Consider the following 17,769-nt stretch of genomic DNA (forward strand, 5'->3'; position numbering starts at 1 on the left):
ATGAAAAATTTATGCAGAATGAGACATATAGGGATGTGGTGGTGAATGGGTCGATAACAAAGGAAGGTGCAAGAATGTTGTTGAAGGCGTACCCTGAACTGGTAGACTACATGGAGCAGAGGAGGAAATCTAAGTCTCGCCGTAGTATTAATAAAAAATTTAATGACGAAGAACTCTTGTATGATATAGCGAACGAAAATATATAACTAGAACTGTTTTTGCTTTTTTTATACCGGTTAGAACCCAGGCACCGGATTAACTTGATCAACAACCACAGATATTCCTTACTCCATGTCTGCGTGGACAGACGTCGTACGGCCGCTGGTCAAATCATCTAGATACAGAGTGTAAGTGACATCGTAACGAAAACTTTGCGGGTTGATTCAGACCATGATTCTGCGGTGATATCAAGTAAAATTGCCTCTCGGAAAATCCATCTATATGTATCTATATCAATAATATAAACAAAACTTTATTTTCATGAATTTCCCGAGAGGAAATTTCACTTGATATCAACACAGAATCATGGTCTGAATCATCTCCCTCAGTATTCGTTACGGTGTCACTAACACCTATACCTACTTGTATTGCTACCTATATGTATGACATCGTAACAAATACTGAGAGGGATGGATGATGATTCCGTGCTTCGGAGGGCACGTTGAGCCGTTGGTCCCGGCTATTAGCCGTAAAAACACCTCCGACCTGCAGTGGAGCAACGTGGTGGAGTATGATCCATACCCCGATCAGGTGGCTTAAGGGAAGGCCTGTACCCAGCAGTGGGACGTATACTATAGACTGTTTATGTTATGATAGTAAGGGTCGTGGCATAAGTCTGAACAAGTATGATTTTCGTGGTCTCATGATTGTACATGTTATCGCCTGCTAATGTTACATAAACAATTTCCATTTTTATATATATTACTGATAAAGCACAACCTTATAATGCAGTCTTGATACGTTACTGGAAAACCTGAAACTTATGTTACCGAAGCAATGTGTAACGCGAGTTTAAAATGAAGTTAGTTTGTATTTTTTTATTGCAATTCTTATTGTTAATCGCTACGCATACTGTGTGTGTATACTCAAATTTTATGGACAACGTTGTAGCGTTTTTTAAAGCTGCCAGCGGTAATCATACAGCTTTTGATTTGAAGAAGCTCTTCGATGGAAATGATCATATGGATGCAATAAATAAAACAGTAAAACACAACTCATTCAATGTAGGTAAACACGACAAAATCAATTATACAGTAGAAGGTAGTAAAAGTACTGTAAATAATCCAAAACGGGATATACTTCAGATACCGAAATACTTAGATTCTAATTCAACTAAAAATAACTCAGTTCATTTGAAAATGTTTGATAAAGTATACAGTCATACAAAAGAAGATAAAAGTAACAATAATAATACAAACAGGTTAAAAGAATTTCATTTGCCGAATGACACAAATTTGAACTCAGCCAAAAATGCCTCAATTACTCCTCAAGCACCTAACAATTGCAGCAAAACAACAGATGGAGTGTATAACTTTTCCTTTGAAAAACTCAAAGAAGTAGATGGGCTTAATTATGATCTAGAGGAAAAAGTGAATGTAGCAACACCGTTTAGCGTTACCATAGAACGGAGGGTGAACCTTATGCAAGGTAATTCGTTCCAAGACGAACAAAGGAATGAAAATAAAGACTATGTCATACAAGAGTCGTCGTCTAGTTCTAGCAGGGAGTTGCCGGATTGGAGGGAAGAGTTCAAGAAACTGTGGCAACATAAGAAATTTGAAGCAATTAATTACACCAGGCCGGGAGGAGATAATACTAATATGCTCGCTGCAAGTAAGTACGATTATTTTCTTGTCGAATTTATTGATAGAGTTATAAAACAATATGTGAAATTAACACTAGTTATCAGAGCGTAGAGTTCATGAAAGTTATTCGAAGAATGAAACTGAAAAATCCGAGACTGTTCTGTTCGGAGTACGGGTGACACCGTAGTGCCAAGGTTCAAATCCCGGCTCAGTGTCATGTAAAAAATAATTTGATATTCTGTGTTGCTTACCATCTCTATGTGATAGCACTGCAACAGTACATCACATCCCGATTTAAGTGATAAACTGATTTGTAAGCAATGGTCTGGTAATTTCCATATCCATTATCATAATAATGCGTTATTATCTAATGTATGTTGTAGAAGTACATCCTGGCAATGGACTGGTAATATTTCTGTTAAAGGACCATGGGGTGTAATGTGTGGTGATCCAGCTCAACATGACATGCCGTGGGGCAACTGCATGCTCGCAATGGAGTGTGAGCCTGAGTGGCGTATCTACCGAGGAGATGTGTTCTGCGGGCGAACAACGTTCGTGTGCTGCGCACTTCAACTTAGTACCTACGATATGTATCAAGACTTCGATATCTCGTTTCCGGACAAAGAGTATTCCACAGATTCGGAAGAAGCAAGAAACAGACATAAATCCTCAAGAGAAAATAAGAAAAAGGCAATAGAGAAAGAAAAACGTAAACGTGCAAAGGCGCGTGAGAAGAGCACGTTGAAGATAAGGAAAAATATTAAAAAGATCATAAAAGAAATCAGAAAGATATTAAACAAAGAATATAGAAATGGAACTAGAGAGCGAAAGAGAAGAACAAGACAACTGAAGAGATTTATTGGCAGTTTGAAAAGGCAGTACAAGAAAGATCGTAAAGCAGTAAAAGCAGTTCATGAAAGAGATATGATTTTACTTGACACAGATATGGCAAATAAGTTGGGCAAGGTAAAGGTAATGAATGAAGAATTTATGCGCAATGAGACATTTAGGGATATAGTGGTGAACGGTTCGATCACGAAGGAAGGTGCAAGAATGTTGTTGCAGACGTACCCTGAACTGGCACGGTACGTGGAGGAGAGTAAGAGAAAGTTAGAGTATCGCCGCAGTATGGTGAGAAAAGAGAGCGACGAAGACCTCTTGTACGATATAGCGAAGGAATATAATTAACGAACTAAACTGATGTTTCAATTTACACTATTTACTCTGGTAATTATTTAATTTTATTCATAGAGAACATGTAGTTTAACATACATTATTTCGCCGATACCTACGTTTATCATTTTTGATAATTTTATATCATCAGCAAATGAAGTCACCTTACTGTGCTTAATTCTTTTTTTCTTCTGATGACCGACCACATCAAAGCTGGTGTCAGGATTAGTATTGAACTTACTTGAAAAATCTCTGCGTTTCGGTTGCTACCTTAAACTGTGACCATGAACCTCATTAGCAGACTCATTGAGTCAATTCAGCTTCGTTATTTTCTAAACCAAAAATAACTTCAACAGAAATAGTGGAAGTGAAGTAACAGTGTAGTGAAGTGTTTTGTGTAGTGTTCTGTGATGCGTTTAGTGCGGAATAAAGTGTAGACAGTGTCAGAGTTAGACCACGTAGCTCTGTACAAGTGTACTCTAAACAATATTTTTTTTCCCTTCCTTTCTTGTCCCAGATTTTGTACATCATTTTCTATATCTAACTGGAAAGGGGCATAGTGTGAGCATAAGGATAATGTCATTTGTGGTCATGTGATCGTAAATGTTATCGCCAAACAATTTCCTGTGAACAATTTTAAGTTTTTTATATTGCTGATAAATTACAACATGTTGTTTCTTTGAGTTGTTTCAAAATCTCAGAGGTGTAGAAGTTACCGAAGTAACGCGTAATGCATAATGTGGTATTAAAATGAAGTTAGTTTGCGTTTTTTTATTGCAAATCTTATTGTTGATCGCAACTCATACCGTGTCTGTATATTCAAATTTTATGGAAACCTTAGTGACGTTTTTTAAAGCTAGCAGCATGAATCGTACGGCTTTTGATTTGAAGAAGTTTATTGATAACTCAGATGAACATAATCGTTTCGATGCAAAAAGAGAATCAGTAAAATTTAACTTAATTGGTGCAGGTAAACATGAGAACAGACACAACCATACAGTTAAAAATAACAGTAAAGATTATGTAAACAAGACTAACTCAGTACTACTTCAACTGCCAAAAGATTCAGATTCTAATTTAATCACAAACAACTCTTTTATGTCGCTGATATCTGATGAAAAAAAGAATCATGGTATAGAAGATAATATAACCAGCATAACACTTCCGCTACCGAATGATACACATTTAAATTTAGTTAAAAACGACTCAATGACTTCTCGAGCACCTAACAATTACAGCAAAAAGATGGATGAAATTTATGACTTTTCCTTTGAAAAACTCAATGTAACTAAAAATGCACAAAATGATACCAAAGATATAGATAGACTTAATTATGAACTAGAGGAAAAAGTGAATGTAGCAACACCGTTTAGCGTTACCATAGAACGAAGGGTGAACCTTATGCAAGGTAATTCGTTCCAAGACGAACAAAGAAATGAAAATAAAGACTATGTCATACAAGAGTCGTCGTCTAGTTCTAGCAGAGAGTTGCCGGATTGGAGGGAAGAGTTCAAGAAACTGTGGAAACATAAGAAATTTGAAGCAATTAATTACACCAGGCCGGGAGGGGATAATACTAATATGCTCGCTGCAAGTAAGTACTATTATTTTTTTGTCGAATTTATTCATGAAGTTGTATGAAAATTAAATCTAATTATTAAGGCGTAGTATCCATGCAATGAATTCAAAGAATGAAAAGAAGAAAATCAATGAATAGATAGCGAAATAGAAGTGTTCCGTACCATCCCTGATATGACATGGAACTGCAATAAGACATCACATAGGTACTCATATGATATGTAAGTATTTTTTTTTGGTAACCTGTCCATATAGTCAAACCAAAAACAAATAAATTAACCAAAAATAAATTTTATTTCTTTCATGTGAAATGAATGTTTATTAAGTATGAAAAAAAAAGATTCAGTTAATTTTCTATGCTACTTACGTGTATATTGTAGAAGTAGAATAAGATATCACATCCTGACTAAAGCGAGGACTTCTTTTGTGAGCAATGGCCTGGTAATGTTTCTGTTTAAGGACCATGGGGTGTAATGTGTGGTGATCCAGCTCAACATGACATGCCGTGGGGCAACTGCATGCTCGCGATGGAGTGTGAGCCTGAGTGGCGTATCTACCGAGGAGATGTGTTCTGCGGGCGAACAACCTTCGTGTGCTGCGCAATTCAACTTAATACCTACGACATGTATCAAGACTTCGATATCTCGTTTCCGGACAAAGATTATTCTACAGACTCGGAAGAAGCGAGAAACAGACACAAATCCTCAAGAGAAAAAAAGAAACGGGAAATAGAGAAAGAGAAGCGTAAACGTGCGAAGGCGCGTGAGAAAAGCACGTTAAAAATCAGGAAAAATATAAAAAAGATCATAAAAGAAATCAGAAAGATATTAAACAAAGAATATAGAAACGGAACAAGAGAGCGGAAGAAAAGGACGAGGCAACTGAAGAGATTCATTGCCAAATTGAAAAAGCAGTACAAGAAAGATCGTAAAGCAGTGAAAGTAGTTCACGAAAGAGATATGCTATTACTTGATACAGATATGGCAAATAAGTTGGGCAAGGTAAAGGTAATGAATAACGAATTTATGCGCAATGAGACATTTAGAGATATAGTGGTAAACGGCTCGATCACGAAGGAAGGTGCAAGAATGTTGTTGCAGACGTACCCTGAACTGGCACAATATGTGCAGGAGGGTAAGAGAAAGTTAGAGTCTCGCCGCAGCATGACAAGAATAGAGAGTGACGAAAGCCTCTTGTACGATATAACGAACGATGCGTCTGTTTAAATCAATATCCATGAAAACGTAATTTCTTGATTAATTTATGTTGTATTAAATGAAATATCATTTTTATTATATTATATCAAAACATACAGAGTACTTCATTATTAACGTATAACAGTATAGGTATCTAAGAACTTAATGTACAGTTCCAAATAGGAATACAGTTTTGGTACGACAAAATATTAATGGCCCCTGATTGGTCTTTTGAACTTGTGGTAAATGTGGTCCCAGAATATCTTGGCATCCCAGTGTGGTTCCTCTATCACCTGTAACTGGTGGTCTAAGTACAGACTACTCACATTCCCTGGGCGAACAACGGGCCACAAGATCGGAAGAATGTCACTATATTCTGGAATTGGATTCCTGAAAGAAAAAGTAAACTTTAGAAAATTAAGACCTGGTACATAGTTGGTCAATTCTAAAGTTTCGAAGTAATCGAAACAAAAAATTGGTCTTGGACTTGGAGATAATTTTGGTTTCCAAAGTTTCAAAAGTAAGTAATCCCTACTTTGTCAAAAACACATTAGACAATTTGATACGTTCGAATCGATTCGAAAAAAGTGCGTAGATGCCAAGGAAAAATTAAAAACAGAAACTGTTTTTCATTTTTCACTGATTCTATTAGAATTTGATAAGAATCATGCTCTCGTAATGAATTACTTTTGACTAAAACTTACCCATATTTCACAAAATTGGCAACTATTTTCGCAATTCTATTCACAGCTAGTTTATCATGTTTGCTTTGAGGTTGTCTGTTTAAAATCACGTGTTTTATTACATCGCCATGTCCAGCTGAAGAAATATTTTCGTAAAATTTCTCGTAACTTCCCATATTGCCTTTATATGCGAACTCCATTAAATATACCAGGTTGTCGCACTTTGAATGTTTTTCTGCTGAATTAAGCAACCCATGCAGGATCATGTAATCGCCAAAGTAGTTCAGATAATCCATCAAATCTTCGCCAATAGTTTTGTTGCTAAAATAGAAATCTTTTATGATTTCGGCTAGCTTAGTTCGAATCTCTGGAGTTTCAACGACCAAGTCCCCCGGTAAGAAATCTTGAAAATTAGCGGTCATTTTCTCTTTGTACCCTTCTTCATATAGTTCAGAGCTTCTTAGAAATAATCCTTCCACCGATGCAAAGAAAAACATCATAGGCACTTTGTTATATTTTTCTTTTGTTAGTAAGTTATATGCTGATTCTGTAATAAAAGCTTCTGACCCATCGCCTAACTTCTTCTCTACACACGGGACAAAGCCGAATGTTCCATCTGTCAAGTTGTTATAGTATTCATAGTTGACTTTACTCAATTTATTCGCAGGAACTCGTTGGTAATAGCTTACTAATTCATGAGGATTCAAGACTGGAAATTTTAGATTTTTGGCGACTTCATAAGCTGTGGATATTGGGTTGGAATCCGCTGCCCAAAGTGACGTCGCTGATCCTGATTCTACAATTGCTCTTTTGAACAAACCTTTCGTTTGCTTCGACAGCACTAGATACTCCACAGACGCTCCTCCGGCACTCATACCGTAGACAGTCACTTGGTTTGGATCACCTCCAAAGTTTCCGATGTTCCTTTGTACCCAACTAAGTGCAGCGACTTGGTCTTTGAGTCCGGCGTTGCCTGGTGCTTCCTCTATGCCCAGACAAAGAAAACCGAGGGCTCCAAGTCTATAGTTGACTGTCACAACGATCATATTCTGTTCTATAAGTGGGTCTACTCCGGTCACCTGGCCTGAACCCATAAGGAACGAACCCCCATGGATGTAGACTAGCACAGGCAACGGGGCCTTGAGCATTCTAATGGGCGTGAAGATGTTGACTACGAGACAGTCTTCTACCCCTTTACCTTTCTGAGGACATTTGACAACACGGTCGGCATCGTATATTCCTTTCCAAGAGAAAGGGCGTGCAGGCGCCTGCAAAAAGAAATGTGATTAATTTTAACTTTAGCAAAAATTCAGGCGTTTAATGCTTAAAACAAAACGAAATTGAAAACAAAAATTGCACAACCACGGTTTGGATTTTTCAGTAATGACGCTTTGTATGCGTAAGTATGCTTCATACCCCCTCCGGTTGATTAAGGGGAGGCCTGTACCCAGCAGTGGGACGTATATAGGGTGTTTATGTACGTAAGTATGTTTGGATCTTAAATGTTTATCTCGTGTTCAGCTATGAAACAGTGAGACCTATATTCCCGAGAAATGCGTTTCGGAGTCAAGTACGTCAGGCAGACGCTTCTGTAATAAACGGACGTCATATCTTCAGGTTAAGTAAGTGGAGTGGAGGATGTAGAATGGAGAACGCTAGGGAGATGATGGTTATTGCAGGTAGAATGAGGTGCAGCTAACCTTGAACCGACGTGGTCCAATAGGTGGCGCTGCGTAAGGCACACCCAGAAATTGGACGTTGTTATCTGTCTCGCAACCTCGCACTGGTCCCGCCTCTGTCGACACTACTCTGCAATCTGTCGAGAAATATTACATCGTAAGACTTTGTAAACATTTTTATTATTTATAAGATTTTAAGTTTATTACTCAAAAGATCCCGACGAATTGTGTACTATCTTCTTTTTTGAAGTCGGTTAAAAACAATTCAAATCGATTCGTCAGGTAGGTACCTATTCGGCTTGACTTGTATTTTTTAGATTGTTAAAACATGTCTATGCAACTTTTATGAAATAGTGATATACGTAATTATGACATCGTCAAAAAATTGTATTCTAATTTTAACTCTAAAGTCGCACACACGTCAATGCGGTATCGCAGTGAGGAGGCTTCATTGAAATATATATTATAACGTCGCCTTAAAGTGAAAACCTCGGAAGCACCTTTTTTGAAAAATCACATTCTGATATGATTTTGATAACAAAACCTCGTAACTGATACGCTAGTTTCCATATAGGTACGGTCACGAGCATTAATATGTATACACTTTGGTACCATGTCACATTAACTTTTTTGACAAATTGAACTGTAAGTTTCAGTGGTGATCCGTTTCAGTCAGCTAGGTAACGCTGCGTCAGCAGATGGCGTTACTTCTGCAGTTTTCGTATTTTTTTCCATTTATTCATTTAGTGTTGAGTTCTGACCCAGTGAAATGTTAGGTGGCGAAATCTTACATACATTATCTTTAAGTTAAGCTACAATTTTGAAGTATTTACTGCAGATATCATATTGAAACATTGCATCAAAAGTTGGTGTCATTTCAATTTGTGTACAAACACGAAGCTGTCACACACACATGCGAACTAGGTTAGCTATTAAGAGATGCATAATTTGAAGTCTACTTCTAACTTCTAAATGGCGCATTTGGTAAAGCAGTCGCCGCCATTCTTAAGTTTCACGGTTCAAACCCAAGTGCATGTTTTAATTGTTTTTACTTTTTGTAATTTTTTTTTACAATTGAATTTGGCGAACCCGTCTATTTGTTACGGAATTTTCAAAAAGTATCACTTTTACCAATAATATATTATAATTATACAATAATGTACTTTGCACTAAAGTACCTTCCGTAATTTCCGTATTTTTTATTTTGTAAAATTCTGCATTAATCGCATCAGTGAACATGCGGCTAACTAAAAAACTACTGAACGGATTTTCATACGGTTTTCACCAATGAGTAGAGTGATTCATGGGCGTGCTTTAGGGTATACGTATAATTTATACAAGTATTTTTTTTTTGTATAAAATAGTTCAAAAATGATGATGAATGTCAAACATAATTATCGTTACAAATATAGCCGACTTGGAGCTTTCGGCGAAAACACTGCCTGAGCCCATTGAGATATAACAAAACAACGTATGGTTGAATTGTTCCTTTTTTGTAGGTCTACCGAAAAGTCCACAATGTCATAATAATTATATTGTGTATAAAGAATTGTGTATATGTATTGTATGATTTTACAAATAACGATCACAGTGCAATAATAATAAGGTAGATTTTTCCTAAATTGCGTCGGTTCAAACTTTGTCGCATCGCGTTTGAAAGATGTAATAGCGCTTCAGGACGTCCCGCAAGCACGGCGCTGATGTCGCAGTATCCGCATATAATTATTATGACTTGTCATTTAGTTCCAATAAAATCCGCGGGACTTCATACGTATGTCAGTGACAGCTGGTGATAGCATGCGGGACACTTAGCAGCTAATCGAATTCTATGTTGTTTTCGCGCCCAGTCCAGACGACTTGCAGCGCATTTCTGGACTTATATTTACGCGTGGTGTTTATTGTTTGGTTAGTTAGTTCAGGTTAGGACGTCTTTTTTTAACGAGGACGTTAAAAAAAGACGAGGCTGGGACGTAATGAAGTAGTATTTCCATATATACGCGGCCTGAAATGGGCTGTTTCGGGGACCTGAACTGGTTGCTGTCGAACTTATTATCACGTTTTCTTGATTAAAATTCATAAATAAGTCAAATAGAAAAAAGAAAAAAGATTTTCGTTAGCTTTAGATCTGTCATGATGTCTGTGATGTTTGTTTATTATACATAAGAATTTCAAAATTTATCTTATTTTTTTTCCCAAAGGGCAAGGCAAAGGGAACTATGCCCATACAGCCATGTCTTGTGTTTTTTTTCTTGATGATGATTAATGAAATGATGAAACCTAAGCCCCCACCCTCGGAGCAGACTCCTACTCCGAACCCCAAACGAAGTAAGCGGCTTGTTGGCGCAAAGCGAAAATAGATAGGTACACTTTGTTTATTGAATATTCCGATTTAATAATACTATCGGGAATGTTTTCCGACTAACTTAATGTGATCATTAACCACAAAACACCACTTCGTATTGATTATTTAGATTATTCAATCTTTGTATTCAATGAAGAAAGCAACCTTCCCGTTCCCGTTCCCACCAAAAAGTCCGCGGCAAAGAGAATATAAATAAATCTGTATGTTGGATGGAAAAACAATTAATTATAAATGACTACTATTTAGGCCGGCAAATGCAACAACTTTTTTTTTGATTTGGTTTTCCCCGAAGGGTAAGGCAAAGGGAACTATGCTCATACAGCCATTTCATTTTATGTATTGATTTTTTATTATAATATATGTTCTCTTTTAAAACACGGTACTTACCCATTATTTAAAAATGTTTAAATAATATGCGTTAAAACAAAAATATTTTTCCAATATTCCTTTTCTCAGATTGTAATATTTTGAGTTTTTTATTTATATTTAAGTATTCTCTTCATACAAAATCTCTTTAAAAATTGTCACTGACATTCTATTAAACTTGTCAAAGCCTTTAGAGAAAAAAAAACTATCACGCACACAAACTAACATTGACACCTCTACACGCTCAGCAAATACACTGTAATCTGCACCACTACAAATGTAGAATTGATCAAAATTGAGGGTCTGAAATATGGTACTTCTCGTATTCGGACCCTAAATTTTTGTTAGTTTGCGAAAATAATACACCAAAATATTACTATTTATCGGTTTTATAACAATATTCCTCTATCCGTTTTCCTGTAACACTGCATCAACTTTTGTATGGAAAACGAATCACCTTAAATCTCAAATATGTTAGTGCGACAGAGTCCTAAAGTGGGTACATTATATTGCTCATGACTGTACACTTTTGTAGTCTCAGTTTGTACCACGAATGAAAGTAGCAAGTCAAGCAAGATTTCGTTAAAAAAACACATTAGAATGTGATTTGTCAAAAAGGCTACTACGTAAGGACTAGAAGGTAAAAGGACTATAAGACAGAAAAGAATCGATCGACCTAATCTCGACCCAGATAACCATCCAAACACGCGGAAAAATAACACCAGAAAATGCAACGCAAATCATTAAAGACGTTGTATTCCAGTGGGCCGAAAAACATTATTGCGCAAAGCATCCTGTATATGGTGTGAGCAGCTAGTGCGAAACAGGTTTGCAGCCGGCCCGAATGATCGCACCAGTGTTCGGAAAACCCATTTAAAAAGTTAACCGATATAAAAGGTTAACAGATTCAATCGGTATCCTTTTATTACGGTAACACGTTAATCTGTTAACCTATTGAAACCTGTTAACACATATCAAGGGTTAACCTCGGTTTTATAGGTTATTACTAACGAAGAGTAAAATATTAAAACAAACTCATCTGGAAAGAGAAAGATGGGTATAAACGGGAAACAAGCGTTTTTGAAGAATCGGTTATATTCGACAAAATTGAATGGAATCGTTAAAAATCGGCTAAAATCGTCTGGATTCGAGTAAAATTTACAAAATTGATTGGAATCGATAAGGATGGCTAGATTCCACTTCACTCGACTGGATTCCAGGTTATTCACCTACCTTAATGACACATCGGAGTTGGCAAAGTGGAGTTGGTAATGCGGAGTATAGTATCCCTCAACGCAACTTTTTCTTCTGGGGGACTTCAACGCCTACCATCAAGAGTGTTTGTACCCGTTCCAGAAGACCGACCATGCTGACAAAGGCTGACAAAGAGGTGCAGGCTTTTGCCTTGTCACTAAGTTTCTCACAGCTGGTAAATTGCGCTGCAAGGGTACCTGACGTTGCCAACCATACCACCAACTGCTTGGACCTTCTGCCGACAACTGATCCGGACCGATATCAAGTATCAGTGACTTTCCTTTAGGAACTTCCGGCCATTGTTTGGTGAGATCTCTATCTGTCTATCCCCCATCTGATCTTAACCGCAGAGAATCCAGGCGAATATGACGATACAAGTTAGCAGACTGGGATGAGATGCGGCACTCCTTCGCGTCCTATCCTTGGAGTGAGGTATGCTTTTCTTCAGAAGACCCGACGAGCTGCGCAGACCCGCATACCGGGTGTGGGCTGAAGAATATACCTGCAAAGCTCCTAACTCTGAAGAAAACTCCGAATAACGCCGCCAAGTCTTGCAAGAGGACAATACGTGGAGCTCGTTTCGACTATATAAGTAGGCCAAATCGGTGCGAAACTGGCTAAGTACCCAACTGGTATTTATCTAGCTAATTTCTGCCGTCTGTTGTTGCCGCCATTGCTGAAACCTGATGGATCGCTGACCTATACCGCGCACGAGAGTGCAAATTTATTTATCTCCTCACCTGCGACTCTCGTCTAGATGCTGAGAACAATATTCCACCTAGTGTACCTCCTTGTGATCTGGCAATAGCAATACTGGTCTGAAAAAAATTTGAATGCCATCGAAACTACAAGAAGAAGAAGAATGGCAGAGATCTGTATCCGGCAACATGAGGTCCTAAAAATGCTTCACATTCTAGACGTGAATGAGTTCCGTGGTCCAGATGGTATTCCAGCAATCGTACAGCAGAACTGTGCACTTGAGTCGTCTCCAGTACTGACACGGCTCTACCGGCTCTCTTTGGGTTCAGGACTAGTCCCGAACCCATGTAAGCTTGCCTATGTGCAGCCTGTGTCCAAAAAAGGTAGTCGTGCCGTGCCGACCCTGCTAACTACCGCCCCATCTCAGCGAACTTGAACAATTCCCTTCTACTCGATCGACTACTTAGTGACCGCCAATTTGGTTTCCGCCGTAATAGGTCAACTGGCGATCTTCTTGTGTACGCTACACACTTGCGAGGCTCTTGCCGTGTCCTTTGATATCACAAAGGTTTTTGATAGGGTTTGGGAGAGTCTTATTGGAAATATAGCCATAGGCTTATTGGAAAGCTTCCGGCATATGGGATCCCTTCTAGCCTGTGTAATTAGATATCTGACTTCCGGAGGAATAGACGGATTCGGGAAGTCGTCAATGGGTGCTCGTCTGATTTACATGGTATTAGTGCCGGAGTCCCTCAGGGATCTGTTCTCTCTCCCACTATCTTCCTGCTCCAGATCAATTATCTGCTGATTTATGTCCTATGGGTATGCAGACGATAGCACAGTGACGGAGAACAAGCACCAGGGATGTCAGCGTTATCAGAACTTGTTATCTGAATCTTATGAATCGTGTGAATTTGACCCTTAAGTCCGTCTCAGAACGGGGTGACAACAACTTCAGCGCTTCCAAAACCCAGGCATGTCTGTTCACCGCGAAACGAATCTGGCTCCAATGTTCCGGAGTGTACCCATTAGTGATGTAACGAATATTAGCATTCGCGAATATTTTTTGCAGATATTCGTATACGCATTCGCGAATGTCTAAAAATTTACATTCGTTACACCATCACTAATATCCACGTCAATTACCAACTATCTCGAGCACCGAGTCGATAACAAAATTGCAGCCAAAAATCAGACATCCTTTCTAAAGTCAGATGATACTTCCCCTCAGAGTAGTTGCTCGATCTATACACAGCACAGGTTCGTTGTTGTATGGAGTACTGCTGTCACCTTTGGCAAGGCTCTGCCAGCTCTCGGTTGGCCGCTCTCGACTTGGTGGAGCGTTGAGCATTAAAGCTCGTAGACAATGAGTCGTTAGTGGTAGATGGACAAGTTGTTCAACAGTGCGACGAGTACAAATATCTGGGGACAATAATCTGCAGTTCCGGAAATTTGGAGAGCAACATACAGCACCGTATATCAGCAGCCTGGCTCAGGTGGCGTGAAGTTACTGGCGTTACCTGTGATAGCCAAATGCCTGTAAAGCTGAAGGGGCTTATCTATAAGTCAGTAATAAGACCTGTCTTAACCTATGGAAGCGAGACGTGGGCCGTAACGAAAAAACATGTCCAGTCCATCCAAGTTGCAGAGATGAAGATGTTACGTTGGATGTGCGGCGTAACGAGGCTCGACAAGATCCGCAACGAGTATGTGCGCGGTAGCCTCGGTGTACGTGACGTGGCTAACAAACTGCAGGAAAACCGGCTGCGTTGGTATGGGCATGTTAAAAGAAGACCGCCTGAGTACATTGGCAACGTGGCACTCGACTTCAATATTACTGGTCAGCGACGTAGAGGAAGACCTAAGCTGAAATGGTTGAGTGTCGTGGAGAAAGACATGGAGAGTTGCGGGTTATCCGAAGATGATGTCCAGGATAGGGCAAAGTGGAGGAAGAACAGTAGGAAAGCGGACCCCGGCGCAAGACGGCGGGATTCACGCTAGGAAGAAGAAGAAGACAATGAGTCGTTAGTGAAGACTCGACTCCAAAGTCTAAAACACAGACGAAGGGTAGCGGTTTTTTATAGGATACACTTCGGTGTGCGGTTCAGTGTGTGCAGGAACTTCATGAGTTAATTCCACCCACACTATTCCATCTTCGAAGAACTAGTCGTCGGCAGACATTTCATGTTGTGGATATACCACCAATCCGCACTAAACGTTTTGCCTCTTCCTTTTTGATGCGAATAGCAAAGGACTGGAACAGTCGTCTGCATTTCCAACTCGTTATAATTTGGCATTCTTCAAGGCTAGGGTGAATAGGCATTTACTAGGTAAGCGTGATTCACCCTAGACTACATCGTCCCATACCACCAGGTGAGACTGACGCGGTTTTCAAACGCGGTCAAACGTGAGCCTATATTATTAATAAAAAACTGTCGATTTTAGTCGTTTCCAGGCGATTTTGTGGAATCCAGTCTAGTGGAGTGGATTCAAGTCATTTGTGTCAGTTTAAGTCCATTCAAGCTGATTGTGACGATTCTAGGTGCTTGTCAAATCCAGTCCATTTTAATCGATTCTAGTCGAATCCAGTCGATTCCTCGACTAAAAAATAGACTCGATTCAAGTCTTTAAATTAATATACGCATCATACAAAACCGTAACGTACCATACGCCTAAACCATGCGATACGGACTTCATCCTATGGCTACATATTAAGATGCATCCCAATTCCATCTCAGATCAGAGTAATATTCAAGATCACTCAAACAAGTGAGTTAGAGAGCGTTATTATATTGTCTAGATTCCATGACGACTACCTTCCGACTTCATACTAGTAACCACATCTTGCGTCATTTTAAAATGGAGTTCCTATAACCACCTAGTTACCATCAGATCTTGAATACTAACCAGAGCTAGAATGCTCGTCAAGGCAAATCATTTTAACATCGAGTTTCTAAGTTGACAATACAAATGACCACCTGGTCATCATCACACCCTGAGTATCAACGAGCAACAACCACCTAGAGTCAGAGTTCTCATCAACACAAATCAAACAAACCCAAACTTGGAGGTCTTGCGTCATTTAAATTTCGAGTTCCTACCTTTTGGTTATCATCCAATCCTAAATACCAACCACCAATAAAGTTCTCATCAAGACAATTCAAACAAGCCCAAACTCGAAGGTTACGCGTTATTTTAATATCGATTTCCTAACTTATGACCACCTGGTCATCATCAGACGCTGAATACCAACCACCAAAGCGAAGTATAGCTAGAAGGCTCATCAAGACAAATCAAACAAGCCCAAACTCGGAGGTCTAGCGTTATTTTAATATCGAGCTCCTATCCTTATAACCACCTGGTTATCATCACACCCTGAGTATCAACCACCAACAACCACCTAAGGTCAGAGTGTTCATCAAGACAAGTCAAACAAACTCAAACTCGGCGATCTTGCGTAATTTTTTTGTGGAGTATATATAATAATATAATATAACCTGGTCATCATCAGACCCTGGATCCTTCCGTCATGTCTACAAATCTTCTCGTAATTATCACCTATCAAACAAAAAAAAAACGTAACCAAATCGGATCATGCGTTCTGCAACTACGTTACGACCTTTCCGCGTAGCGTCGCTGGTTAAAAGTAAACGTCGAAATAGTAAAAAACAAAGCGCGTGGAACGATTAAACGACGCCGCCAAGTGCCTGCAGGTTGCTTGGCGCAGCGTTGCCAGCTTTCTTTTCGCACGACGGAATGGCAACATGCAAAAATAACCGTTTGTAAAGCGGTTAACCTATCATTCCTGTTAACCTTTAATTTCTGTTAACAGTGTTCGCATTAACCCCCTTGATAAAGAATACCGAAATGTTTCGGTATACGCCTGTACTGTTAACACATATTTATTTCGGTTAATAACCGAATTATTTCTGTTATTAACCCTAACCGGAGGAACACTGGATCGCACTCGGTACCTATTGTGGCGCGTAGTGGGTATCAATAGTTTAAGTAAATTGTAGTAATTTTAAAGCGGAATGTTCATCAGGACAAACCCTTTTGGTGTGCGTTACCCCAACAAGAAAGTATCTCCTAGAGTTATATGAGTAGAACGTATAGTTGGTGCCTTATCTGCTGTAAATGTGCCCCCACATAAAAAATGTGTGCCCCCTGTCGTTTCGAAAAAAAATCGAAAAAACGATTCTTGCTGGGGTAACGTTTTTCTAGCAGGAAAATTCTAAACGAATGATCGGAGAGAGAAAAACTGTGCATGGCCAGATAGCTTATATGTGTGCCAAAATGTGCCCCCAAAAATAAAATCTGTGCCCCTTCAGATTTTCGAGATATTGCACTTCCTGCTGGAGTAACGTTTTGATGAATAGTATATCTCTAAAACCATTGCATGTGCCCCTGTAGAATAAACATACGCGAGTAGCTCTTAATGTGTGCCCCTTTGTGCCCCAATTAGATTTTAGAAAATATTTATAGTTTTCAAGTTATCGCGGTTTTATGAAAACCCGAAAAAACATCGCAGCGCCTAAATGAGACAAGGCATAACTTCGCTGAAAACTGTATTCGGTCTTTCTTGACGCTAATAATAACCATACAAAGTTTCAAAAATGTTCATGCATGCGTTTTTGAATAATCTTGCTAAAAGTAAAAACGATGGTGTCATAACTTTGACGGCAAAATACAAGGAACTGGCACAATCCCAGATGTGTAGGTGTAAACCAAAATCTTGTGCCTTTAGTCAAAAATATATGGTGAAAATATTGAGCTTCAAATGTTACGCATTAAGTAAATATAAACAAAAAACCAAAATATGTAAACAACGGCTGGTTATCCGACCAAATCTGAATGACTACTAAAAGGCGACGGATTCATACATATCGATGACCTTCTTTACTTTACTCACTAACCGGTTCACACGTGTTGTGCCTGAGTACACTGAAGTAGAAAAGTAATAACTAATAAAAT

At 38.9% G+C, this 17,769-nt stretch overlaps 1 protein-coding gene across 2 annotated transcripts in view; it reads right to left on the reverse strand.

The window, feature by feature from the left end:
* The window catches only part of LOC126375264 (esterase FE4-like), a 33,852-nt gene that overhangs the window by 13,185 nt on the left and 2,898 nt on the right, over positions 1 to 17,769 (reverse strand). For both annotated transcript variants that reach the window (XM_050022193.1, XM_050022194.1), the window contains 3 exons: positions 8,136 to 8,251; positions 6,457 to 7,703; positions 6,079 to 6,142 (listed from right to left, as the gene is read on the reverse strand). In XM_050022193.1, the coding sequence (XP_049878150.1) occupies positions 6,079 to 6,142; positions 6,457 to 7,703; positions 8,136 to 8,251 (1,427 nt within the window). The remainder of the gene's footprint in view (positions 1 to 6,078; positions 6,143 to 6,456; positions 7,704 to 8,135; positions 8,252 to 17,769) is intronic.

The sequence above is a fragment of the Pectinophora gossypiella genome, chromosome 18 (genome assembly GCF_024362695.1).
Source record: "Pectinophora gossypiella chromosome 18, ilPecGoss1.1, whole genome shotgun sequence".
NCBI classification, from domain to species: Eukaryota; Metazoa; Arthropoda; class Insecta; order Lepidoptera; family Gelechiidae; genus Pectinophora; species Pectinophora gossypiella.